Below are 13,147 nucleotides of genomic sequence, written 5' to 3' on the forward strand. Positions count from 1 at the left end.
ATAATGAAAAAATGTATATTATACCACAGACATACAAGTCTCATTTGCATAATGCAGTGAAAGTGGCAGTGAACTATGAAAAAATATTTCTCTGAAATGCACAGACATCTGTCTAAATAGTATAAGACAGACTTTTGAGAAAGCCAGAGTGATAATCAGAATTTCCTGAATGCAATCTCTTTCAATTGTTATAATTTTGTAACATATTCCTAAAAAGTTTAGCTTTCATTGTGCTGCTTTTGGATAACTTCTTGTGAGCAAGAACAACAGAAACTTATTAACTTGTCTGAGATTGTGGAAATATCATATATGGGATGGATTTATCCCATCTTACTACAGACATAGAAGTAGATGCTTACAGGTAGATTTCTACAGCTGAGCTACATCATCTAAACTCCCTCACAGTCAGTTATGGGAAAGAGGCACTTCATTGGCTGTGATTCAGCTACCCTGTTTTCACACTTACCTTTGAAGAACTTGAATAGAGGGAAAGCACCTATTTCTCTTGGTTTGCTGCTATAAAGAGCCCTGAACAGTTAGCTCAGTTCTTCGGAGCAGACCTCAAGGTTTAATCAACCACATCCCTAAGCCTAGGACTTCTTCCTCTAAAATTTTTTCATTGATGAGAACACAGAAAGATCTGTATTTTTCTAGCAGATAGGACTGGAGATCAAGCAAGTGAGCACTTTATGTGGGCTGTTCCAAAAGGAGGTGGTTTTGTCCTTTATGCTCTATGACAGGATGGTATTCCCTCATGCCAAACCCAGAAAAGTTCTGCTGGGCACCCACATTGTCCACACGTTGGCCCAGGACCTTCACATGGTTCATCATCAGCCACTTCTGTCACTGCTTTTATCTTCCTTGCATGGGAAGACACTTTCTCTTGACCTTTATACAGGAATCATACTTGTGAATCCAATCAGGTTATATCCCAGGTAATGTGTCCCAGAAAGCGACAGACAATCACATTTTCCTGACCGTGAGCCCAAATCCTCACTGACCACCAAAGAAATCAGTACAAGATTTTCAAGAACTTCTAATCAACAGGAGCTGTGGTTGCTCAGCACCTTCAGAAACAAAGCTCATAAAAGGGTGTTTAGATGCCTACCTGTGCACCAGAGCCCATAGTGAAGTTTCAAATGCTGCCCAGCCATTGTACATAGCCATATACAGCAACAATTTTTTGCCCCAGCTTTTCTGTGGGAAGTTTAAACAAAGCATTCCTACTTCTAAATATCTGACTCATTGCTTTATGTTGCAGATAGTGTGAATATTCAAACACAGCCTATGTTTATTTTAACTGTTGAAGTTTTAGTCAAACCACCAAAACAGAGAAGAAACGCTCACCAGGTGAGAATATTCCATCTCCATCTTTGTTTGACCATCCAATAATCTCCCTCATCTTTCGAAGTGTTATTTGTTCCATGAGGACAAAAACAGGGGCAATTTCATAGGTAAACCTGCATGGATAAAGCAAAACAAAAAAATAAACCCAATATAGATGCAGATTCTAAAAACACATAATAAATTCTGAGTCTGTGATTCTTTGTTTAAACGTTTGAGGTTTCTAAAAGTTTTCCTGTAACTTGAGGTTCTGATCCTGAACCTTTACCCAAGCAAAAATCCTCAGGAAAACAATATTGGAAATCCTGATGAATAAAACCCACAATATTAGCTATTTTGCAGCTTTCTATACAGTGAATGTAAGATCTAAGGTTTAATATCATAGTGCTGCTGACTTCTGTACAAGGTTGTCCTGTAAAACAACTGTTTCCCAAAGTGCCAATTCCACACTTGTGGAATAACATACTGCTAAATCCTTATGAAAACAGCGAACTTCACTGAGCTAAACAAAACTATAATTAGAAGTATTGAGCTACAGTTTCAAAGCCTAAATATAATTAATTATGTGGATTTATTCTGTTGATGATCTCCAAGGACAACTTACTTCTACAATACAATGTGATCAATAACTGTCAGGAGTAATTACAAATGATGATTTTCTAATTACCAATTACCAAAACCAAGTCAGCAGTCAACTATTGTATCCATTTAATGAGGGCAAAAAACATTACACATCCTGGCATGCCCTGATGTCAGATTCAGATACGTGGATGGAAAGTGACAACCATACAACTATTTTTGGCAATCAAGGTACATGGATAAATTACTACTGCTGTAAACAAATTCTGCTTGCTGTTCAAAGGGAAAAAATAAGTAAGGGAGAAAAGAGAGCAAAGAGAAGTGAAAAGATCAACCTCTCATTTCCAAAGAAATCTATAAGAGGATAACACCCTGACACTTTGGATTTGACCGATATCCTCTACTTGAATAATTTTGTCAAAACCTGTGTGTTGTCTCTCTAATACTAAAATGGTATTTTGAGAATAGGTACAGCACACTCGAATGAGAGATGATATTATGATGGGAACAAGTGTCTGAAAACCTTGTCTTTTATTTACAGCTACACCGGTTGCTTACACTGTTAATATTTTCTTCAATTTTTATGTGTCCTTAGTCCATCAGAGAAACATCAGCATTATTTTTAAAATATTCCCTTAAGATTAAAAAAAATTAATTTGTTTAATTATTGTGATTGCTATTTTCAGAAGCCAAAATACTACTTATTTTATTTTTATTATCATTAGAACTGGCAGAGACAGCTGAAAGTTGAAGTTTGGGTGCTGCCACTATTTACAAATGGACAAAATTAATAAAGCAGTGTCTGCTAACAGTGGTTTGGGGTTGTTTTGGTTTTAAGCACTGTAAGTCTAGAATATATTCCAATCTTTATTTAGGCAGAATGATCAACTGATGTCCACAGGAACTCAGCAGTGTATAGACCACTGTAGCTCAATACAAAGTACTCTTAAGACAATGGGATTATTTTTTTCCCCACCAGTTTAAACATGTCTTGAGTTTTGTCCTGAGACCTTGCACACTGAATTTTGAATGTATTTAAACAAAAAGAAAATAATAATTATTTTATTCTATTCTGTAGTTAATTTCTGTGTCTCCAAAACCTGACAAGAAATACATGACAGTCGCTGTTTATAAATTACAAGGCCAATGAAGCTATATTGGATGATGGCTATGAACTTACAAATCACGTCTTGTAAAGTTCACACCACCTTACTTGTTTGAAACTTAAATTATTTTGAAAAATTCAGTAAAACCCCAAAAATGTGTTTGGGTTAAAAGGAACCATCTAACTTTAGAAACAATCTCCTTAAAAAATGCTGATTAGATTTTTCCTATAGTTACAACCTTTACAGGTATTTCTGTGAATTAACTATAGCAGTCATGAGTATCAGCTCTTTACTAACTGAATGTACTAACAGGTTTTTTGGTAGAAGCCAGTGCTGGCTTTATTCTGCTCTCACCTAAAAGACAAATCACTTAATCAGACCAAACCACTCTATCTACTGTTCTCTTGTTGGCCAGTCTGTAAAAAACAGTCTGAGAATAAACACAGAGCATTTTACATAATTTTTCTATTCATAAGCATATCTGCATAATAGTGAAACACCAATATATCCCCTTATCTCAGCTAACAGTGGGCATAAACAGAACTTCCAGATAATATTTATTTTTAACCTCAGTTGGCTGCTGCACGGTGAGAGAATGCCCTGTGCTACAGATCTCTAGAACTGGATGAATAATGAAATTCTGAAATTTCCATGCTGAAAGTCTCATGACTAGTGATTGAGCTATGAATAGCACATTTATACATTATTTCCAAGTCAATGTGGGAAGCTTATTATATTTAATTGTATATATTATCTTCACAGTGACATTTAAGTAATATTTCCTAATGATAATTTTAAATTTTAAGAGAGTACAGATGTTTTGATTACTGAAAACTCATCTGTAAAAGAAAGCACATACTTTTAATTGTTCATAAATATTTTAAGTATTGTTTATCCGTAGAAAAGAAAAAAAGGCAAATGGAAAACATTCCCTACCATAATTCAGTGTTACTGTTGCTTGTGTGTTATGTGCTCATGTAGCTGTAATAGGTTAGAACAGTTTCTAGGTAAAGGTCAAAACCTGTTCTTGTGTGCTGGAACACTGCTCAAAACAAATAGCATGTTCCCCAGAGCTCACAGAGGTGATTCAGTTATCTTTAATAACCTTCTCTGTCAGTCATTTGAGTTGTATTTTACAAACATCTTGCTTTAACCTTACTGGCAATTACTGTGTTTCTTGAAAGCACACCGTATTGACTTTGGTTTGCTGAAAAAGGGAGCACACTAAGCCTCACACTAACAAATAGATACTAAATTTTCGTGTTCGCAGAGAAGTATTTTCGAGATATGTTCTTGTTTAAAGCACAAATGGATGAGAAAGTAGTTATTTAACAGCTTACTTTCAAAAGAAAAAAGGAAAACATCAATTAAAAGGAGTTACTCTTTAAGAAGTGACTAAATGAGTGCAATGTTATTAATAATGATGTCAATATTTCTTTATCCTGTCACAGTCTGCCACAGAGCTGAATCCTTTTATGTCCTATCAGATTTGTGTCATTTCACTGATTACAAAAGGATACTGGGATAACTTAGTCAAATGTCTTGGTAAAAGTGACACCAAAATATTTGCCACAGAGAAAACTTTAGCAAGGGTTTTTTCAGAAACTGTTTTCACAGTTCTGCTAAAAAGCAGAAAAAGTATTGTGCTGCTAAAAAGGCACTTCAAAGCACTTTAAAGCACTTTGAAAGACTTGTTTGACAATTAAAATATATATTGCTGGGTTTTTCTTCCCAATCAGCTTTTAAATCTGAATGTCTCATACCAATTTTCAGCAAACAGAGAAGTAACTGAGATGATTATTACAAAGAGAAGGCTGGTTTTGGCTGTACCACCTTAGGTGGTTTTTTTAAATTTTATTTTATTGTTAATGTCACAAAATAGGCACAGCTCCTAGTCTACATAGAGCTGCTAGTCATCAGCATATTTAATGAACCAAATACTCACAGATAGGCCAGTGAAAATATTGTTCATTTTCCAATCTGAAGACACATTTCACATGTTATGACAATTAGCAACTCCCCAAAACAGAGGTTGCCTTACAGTTCAAACACATTCACTACAGGACTAAAAAAGAGCAGTCTTACCTGCTGAATATTTGGACTCCCATCACCTTTCTGAACATATGGATATCAAAATATAAATAAAAACTCACTAGAAGGTTTGGTGGGCTTTTAGTGGTTTGGGAGGGTTTTTTGATTGGGTTTTTGTTTGTTTGTTTTGGTTTTGTGATTGTTTTTGTTTAGTGTTGTTGGTTTGGGTTTTTTTAATTAATTGCACTCTATTTCAAAAATTCATAATAATACCTTACACTGACATTTAGCTTTCATTAACTTTGAGGTCAAGAAAAACTAGGAAAAGTTTCTTATTTGATGTATTCAGATGTCAAATTTTACTTTTTTTACACTTTCATTTATTAATTTACACATGACTTTATTAATCTTTGACTAATTCCTTCATTAGCATAAAGTTATTTTTCAGTGTTACATTTTTAATAATTTTGAAGCTACCCACTTCTTTACTAGCACATAAACAGAAAGTACTGCCTCAGGCCTGCTATCTCTGAAGTCAACTGTATAGAAAAAAATAACTTTTTCCATATCTAGTTTCTAGTGTTAACATAGCTGCATAGTGGATACATAGTGGATAGCTGCAGACTTGTTCAGTCTAGAGACAAAGCTTTTTTAAAAAAAGAAAAATATAGAGAAGATTGGTCCAAAAGAAAAAAAGTAATTTCATGTTAATATATTAGAATAATAATATTTTACTTACCGTGTGGTCTCAGATATTTGCATTTCTATTCAGTTTTGTGTAACCATTTTCACTTGTATTACTGACACATTAATAAAAACATGAGATATTTTTCTGGAAGATGTAACATCATTTAAAAATGGCAATTATTCATATCTGTGACAACACCTATCCACCATGACACACGCAGCCCGTGCAAGCACCAGTCACAGACACTGGTGACAAGACACTGCTTACATGTTTGTGTTAGCAGTAGATGTCAGCCACTCCCCAGCCAGGCCAATGATGTCCAGTCCTGTGGACAGCTGATTGAAAAAGCGAGGATGACCTGAAAAGAGAATTGAGAGCAACTCAGAACAAACTCCACCGCTATCTTTCAGGTTTCAAACTTAAACCTGACCACATTCCCACCTTTTCTGACACGAATCACAAGTTTGTACTCAGAACTCTTGCAGTGAAGTTTTCAAAGCAAGCCCTGCTTATGGGGAGACCGACAGCCGACATTTACAGATGTCTTATTACAAACGTCAAAAAATACTTTGGATAAGAGCTTCTGCATGGAATCATTTGCTTTTAACAGAGAGCCTCAGAATCGACTGAGCCTGTAAACACCTCCGGGACCTGCTCAAGGGGCTGGGCTAGCCCATTTCCAGAGCCCTCTTCCGCCCTGTCGTGCTGTGAACTCGGGCGAGGAGTACACGGTGGGGGACACGCCCTTGGCAGCAACAGCCTCCGGGTGCTGGGGCTATTTGCATTTAAATGGAGGAAGAGAGGAAGGTTCAGGCGCTTGAACGGGGGCTACAGGGGTGAGAGGGGGGATGCAGAGGAGCCGGTCTCTTCCCGAGCTACAAGGGAGAGGCGTTTCGCGGGGTCTCGGAGGGAATGTCCCAGCACTGCAGCAGTGGGAGAGGGCCCCGCAAGAGCTCCTCGACTCGGACCCTTTCCCCTTTCTAGGTTTATTAGCTAGAAGTCACCTCCTTAAACAGAGTTTGCTGTTGAACCGAAGTAAATCACATCCCTGTATTTCACCCGAAGTTGCTTTAACGACTTCCCTAAGCAAAAATCCCGACTCTTGGGGGTCTATTTTTCTAGCACGAAGAGAGGAAATTCCTAACAATTGGTAAGGGGCTTTGAGGGGAGGTGTCATGATTTGGACTTCTCTGCGCTCTGGGGAAGGACACGCAGATAGCGCACTGGGGACAGCCCGGCCCTAGAAGGGGGCCTCTCGACGCCTGGAGGGGCCCTGTCATGTCGGATTCTGTTCAACACCAGGAACATCAGCATCTTTTGACATGAAGAAATAAATGCGATTCTGCCCTGAGCGATGTCAGCAGAAATCTTTTGGAGGCGTGAGCCTGCCGGCGCTGCCACATCGCGACACTCCCCGAGGAGGATGCGCCGCACCCGGGCTGCTCCCTCCCGCGGAAAACCACGGCTCGGGGCTAGAGCCCAGAAATACCACCGTGGCTCAGCTGTTTGCTTTAAAATCAGCACTTCTGTCCCCTTCCAGGACACGCTGACTGAGAAGTTATCTTAAGCGACGTTTCGCTGACCTCTCGCAGCTGTTAAGGAGCCCGCGATCTCCTAAGGCTGGGCTGCACATCCAGACCCGGTGACTTTGTAGGGAGCTTCACCTTGAGAGAGGGTGTGAGCCCAGGAGCCCACAGACAGCAGAATGCGTGTCCTGGGCAGTCAGACAGTCCGAGCAGCGCTTTAAAGCTGCACAGACAGCGCTTTGAACAGAGCTTGTGTCCGGTCGGACACCTGCCTCTCGGGTCCGGGGACCGTCCTGCTGGTCCCACAGAAGCTCCCACAGGGGAGCTCGGGGTGAGGGGGGGAGGTCGCTCGACATGCGGCACGATGAAGAGCAGAATGATGGTGCAAGCACACAGAGCGCAGCCGCTCTGACTTAACTTCTGGTCACCTGTCAAACAACCCGCGCTCTCCTTTGATCAAGAGTACAAAAATCAAAGTATGCTCCCGACTCCCCTGAATCAATCAAACTACCATGTAAGTAGGAAAAAGGACAGAACGCTACCCGCCACATCTATTGTCAAGATTTTGCTCCTTGAAGGGGGGCGTTGTGTCTTCACGGCTGCAAAAGCAGCCAGAGCAGAAAGCTGCGGCCCGTCCTTCAGGAGCCCGGGCTCGCAGCTGCCCAGGCAGAGCCCGGTGTGAGCCGCCGCCGCCGCTCCAGCTCCGCGGGGAGGCGGCCGGGCCCAGCCCAACCGAGCCGAACCGAGCCGAGCCGTGCCGAGAGGGCAGCCGGCCGGACAGAGCTCGGCAGCCCAGAAACGCTGGAGCACGGCTGGGGAGGGAAACTCGGCTCCGTTAGCGCTCCTGTTCCTGATCCGCTTGGGTATGTACGGCAGTCAGCGCTGTTTGCCAGCAGAGATTTCTGTGGATACAATGTAAAACATTTCAGACCAAACAGCCTGAAAGAGCACTGACTTTGCCCTAGAGTCTGGCTGCAGCTCACGCAGTAAAAGAAGTGATTACAACCCGGGATTTCTGTCTGATTCAGAAGGACCTGGACAGGCAGGGCTCCTGGGTAATGGGCTGAAATCCACAGGGTTCCTTTATTGATGATTCCTAGGATTTCAGTCTCTTTTTCATTAAACGTTTGATGAACATAAAAAAGAAAAATTGCAAATTCTGTGTCATTTATGCCCTCATTTACCTAATGATATTGCTCCCCGGAGATACAGACAGCTCGCGTTTCATCAAGTGAAAGAGATTACGTCTTAAAAACTTGTTTCTGTGCTCTAAAAACAGCACTGAGCCCTACCCGGCGGGGACGGATGGACATCAATAAATGAAGTTTCTGAGCAGAAACATTTCCAGCTCCCGCAGCCAGCCCTGGGGCCGAGCCTGCAGGGAAGCACAGTCACGGGATAGAGAGGGGTGTGCTCACCTCCGGGAGCTCAGTCACGCTCCCTTCACCGTGAGCCTGAGGAAAGTCCCGGGGGAACTCGCCAGTTTTGTACAAAAACCTACCTGTCCTCACTCCGTATTTCAGTGTGTCCCGGCAATCCACCAGAATCTGCTCCAGGGACTCAGGGTTGTCTGAAAGCTCCAGGTTGAAGCCCTCCATGCCCTCCAGGAGCTGGTGTGGGTGGTGAAAGTCCAGCACTTTGGTGGATCTGTCAAAAGTCTTCCTCACGTAGTTGAGGAGGATGTCCACAACCTCCAGCAGGAACTGCATGGTCTGCTCCTCACCATTCTTAGAGGGCAACAAATCTGTGGGGCAAACCAGCTATCAGCGCTTGCTTTGGGAGAGAGAAGCAGAGATGAACCAGCCTCGGCTGCCCCCAGCTCCCCAAGAAGCTGGAAGCCGTGGCCCCAGCGCTGCCTGGTTGCAGCAGGGCAGACTCCCGGTCCCTCTCGCCCCGTGGGGACGGCAACAGCAGAGGTACCTCCAAGGCGCCCCTGCCCAAGAGCACGCCCTGCAGCGCTAAGCCTGTGCGGTGTGAGGCACTCACCTCCTGCGGGCCAGCAGTACCCAAAATCCGCACCTGCCCTTACCTTGCAACGTCCCCATCTCCGCCCCACAAAGGGATTGCTTTCCCTTTCTCACTCCTCTTGCAATGGCCCCGTATCAGCAATCACGGGCTGCCTCATTACTATTTCACTATGGAGGATAAAAACATAAAATTACTCTCCTCCTGGATGCTGGATCTGGAGAAACCCCTGGAACCACTGAAGCTGAGCTGCAGGTGATCAGCCCAAGGTATGTAAAACTGCATTTCAGGCAGCTTGCATACATCGCCAGTGCAACTCCCAAAAAACACAGACACGGAGCTTCCTTCAAAAACAGCCAAGGAAAAGCACCGTCTGAACGTGGCTGCACTTCCAGGGGAGATGAGGGCAAGGCTATTAAGGGACATGCCTGAGCTGGAGCAAGGAGAAACTGTAAAGTGTTTACCTCTGGCATACAGATTGGAAAAGTCTGTCTCGGTGCGCCGGAACCTGGATCCTTTCTCACTGTTCTCACACGCCAGCAGGCTCTTGGACGACTGCCTTTCCTTCAGAGAGCTGACGATCCGGCCCTTGTCTTCCAGGCTGTTGGTCCTTTGCAGGAACCCTACATTATTATTGCAAGGTGCACAGGTCAGAGTTTTCTCACTTCCCAACATGTTTAGAAATATCTAAAGCAGCTCTCTAGACAACAGTTAAAAGTGGTGTTGGCTCTAGATCTGGCTAATGAGGTCAGGAATAAGGGTATTTATGGGGATTGTTTGCCTCCAGGAGGCAGAGTTCAAAATGCCATCAACTGCAAAAACGCAGCCATGCAAAAAACAAAATTTCGTCATTTAGTGCAGTGGTAAATTCTTATTAAGTCGATCAGACAGATTCCACTTCAGTAATCAGCCACTGGAAGAGAGTTCAGGATGAGTCAATGCTATTTCAGCCTGCAGGCGAAGTTTATGGACCTAGCAGACAGGGGCAATGATGTATGATTAAAATCAGAGCCATTTTCAGTTCTCCTCGTGGTGCTCTCACGCACAAAAGGCATGAGAACAAGCAGCCATTCCGGAGCAGCCGTCCTGAGAGTGCTAGAGCTCTGAGGATACCAGTAGCACTCATATAACCCCATCTTCCTATTATCAGGAAGTACTGATGCGGATTTTCCACCTGAAAAGGTGCTTTGATGCTAACAGTAATCATCCCCGAAGGTTTTAAGAGCTCTGCTCTCACCGGAAACGCATCTTTGGCGCTCAGAACCCGAACACAACTGCCGCTGTTATATGCACGGCAATAATAAACCCGCTCACCCCAAGAATGATGGGGGTGGGAGTCATGCAGAGTCCGCGGCGAGTAATGAGATCTGCCTACTTTAACAAGGCAGGGAGAACAATTAATTTTCTGGATTTGATCTATTAAATCTGTGATGCTCACTAAAACACACACAGTGTCAGGCTTTTCGTCATTAGGAAAGCATCGGATTTTGACCTTCCAGATCGCAGCGAGCGTGTCTGTATGTTTGGAAGAGGCACTACGGCAGCGCCAGTGTCCTTTATTCTTTCTTTTCTTTTAAAATAAGCAACAATCGAAACCAAGGCTCGTCGCGGCTGGGGATATCAGCCAGAGAGGAGGGCTTAGCAGGGAGGAAATACAGCGTCCTGAGTTCTCTCACCCACGTCCCCCGACGCCGCTTCTCTTCAGCGCCCTCCGCGTTCCGGCCATGTGTCCCTGCTCTCCGGAGCCGTGAGAGCGGAGCACGACTGTGGGCACCTCCCATCGAGCACCCATCGCAGGCCCCTACAGGAGCCCTGCACTTGGGCAGGCATGGCAGCTGTACCTCGGGGGAGAAAGGGGAGCTGCTGGTCCAATCGCTCCCGGCGCGGTATGTGTGCCTCGGGCCCTGCTGCCAGCCAGGCAGTCACAAAGAGCTGTGGAAAAGGGAGCGCTCGGCCGGCAGGCCCTGCTGCTTCAGTGGGCACCCGTACCAGTCTGTAGGAGGGTGACTCTCAGGTAAGTTTGTCGGAGTTATACTTTCAGTGAATACCTCGTGTTTTGCCTTTTAATTCTGATCTTCTACTGATTAGTCTTTTTCTGTGATGCTTTTAAGAATGAGACAAAGATTATTTAAGGGAAACTCTCTTCGTGCATAATTTAAGAGTAGCCGTCCATATATACATATATATGGACGTATATATACGTATAAAATTTAGTTATGTTGTTACTACTTCTAATGACTCTTGTAGCCATTATTCGTTCCTGCAACGGCTAGTGCTATTTGCCTGCTCATTAGGAGGAGCAGCTGATATCGAAGCAGGTGCAGTCTAAACTGAATTATGGATACTCCTTTACCAGGTCCTGGGGCTTCATTTTGCCTTTTTTTTTTTTTCCTTCACCCGTCTGCTTTTCTCAGGCTCTCAGTAGCGATGCTCAGGTGGGATGAGTTCCGTGAGAGCAGACGTCTGCAGGAGCAGCGACGCTCCGCTTGCCTCGAGAGCCGTGCTCCCCTCGGCGTGCAGACACGCGTTCCGCAGAGGCTGGGGGATGAGGGAGCCCCGCTTCAGTAACAGAGAAAGGCTGCAGCTGCCTCCAGTTAACTCCCATCGGGCCCACGAGGCCGTGGTTTCGCTGAAGGCTCTGACCTAACTGGGCGCTGCGGGCAGGGAGCTCGGTCCTTGCCGAGCGGCTCTGCGGCGGCTCTGCCCGCGGAGACTCCCCGGGCCCGCAGTGTCCCGGGCCCGGCGGGGATCAGCGGCCGCGCACGGGGCCTGCCAGCCCGAGCCTCGTGGGGCCCGCGGGGCTGCGCGGCCGCGCTGGGGATCCCAGGGCGGGATTAGAGGACGACAAAAGCCTGAAGGCAGGATCGCGCTGTCGGCCGGCATCAGCCCATCCGGCCGTAGGTAACGTGCCGCTCGCTGAAGCCCCCTGGCCACGGCAGTGTCTCGTGGACCTGGAGACTCGGTATAACGTGGAGCCCAGGGGCAGGGACAGCACCGCTCCGGAGCCGCCGGACCGTGTCGTTTGCCGTCTCCTCCCTGGGAGAGTGTGGGACGTTCCCCGGCGCCGTCCAGCGTAACAGGCGGCCCTCGAAGGCTCCTTCAGCTCCCGGGGAGAAGCGCGCGACTGTAGCCGACCTTTCATCTGTATCGTAGCTGAAAAGCGAGGCCGGTGCAGGAGAGTTCCAGCAAGTAGCAGGGTATGAAATAGTGTCCGCTTTACTTCTGGAGCAGAGGAGAACGCAGCCTCTCTCAGCAGGTGCATTTTCACCGATGCGCTTTAAGAGACCGAGTTTTCAGAAGCCGAATGACACCAGACTGGCGAGGGAGTACCTCGCTGCGCAGCGTGACAATAAATTCAGCGTGATTTCACATTAGGTCTCGCACAGGGCAGAAACGTGAGCCCCCCTCGGCCTCGCAGCCCTGGGTGGACGCTCATCTTCCGAGGCCGGACAGACCTGCGGGCTCCCGGAGCGCGCCGCAGCCGTCGGGGGCTGCACGTCGATGGGGGCTGCAGGAGGTCCTGGTTCTCCTCCGCGGTCGGGGTGTTTAGCATCACCTACGTAAATCATGCTTGGCAGCATAAATCCCACGGACTCCGGAGACGAGCCCAGTTTCTGACATGCATGGCTGCTTTGGAAGCCCCACTTTGCCGTGTTGCTCACTGGGCTTGGAATCATCAGCTGGCCGCGGCCAAACAGGAGACGCACCGGAACAATTTTACTGCGTTGAGCACTTCCACTGATGCCAAGCAAATGTTAGCAGGATCAGTCCCAGCAGTAACAATTGCCAGGGAAGGAGTGCAGCATACAAATCCAGATACAGGGGAAAATCTGCCAATATTTTGCCCGCCGTGACAGTTCATTAAACCGCTTTAAAATAGGTTGTTTGTCTGGGTTTCTGGGTTTTTG

General features: G+C 45.4%; 1 protein-coding gene across 1 annotated transcript in view; it reads right to left on the reverse strand.

Annotated features, from left to right (window-relative positions):
• GAD1 (glutamate decarboxylase 1) overlaps window positions 1–13,147 on the reverse strand; it is a 32,812-nt gene that overhangs the window by 11,492 nt on the left and 8,173 nt on the right. Inside the window, exons 4-7 of the mRNA XM_063399819.1 lie at window positions 9,704–9,862; window positions 8,776–9,018; window positions 6,016–6,106; window positions 1,348–1,460 (exon numbers count right to left, since the gene is read on the reverse strand). Coding sequence (XP_063255889.1) covers window positions 1,348–1,460; window positions 6,016–6,106; window positions 8,776–9,018; window positions 9,704–9,862 — 606 coding nt within the window. The remainder of the gene's footprint in view (window positions 1–1,347; window positions 1,461–6,015; window positions 6,107–8,775; window positions 9,019–9,703; window positions 9,863–13,147) is intronic.

This window comes from Prinia subflava, chromosome 6 (genome assembly GCF_021018805.1).
Source record: "Prinia subflava isolate CZ2003 ecotype Zambia chromosome 6, Cam_Psub_1.2, whole genome shotgun sequence".
NCBI classification, from domain to species: Eukaryota; Metazoa; Chordata; class Aves; order Passeriformes; family Cisticolidae; genus Prinia; species Prinia subflava.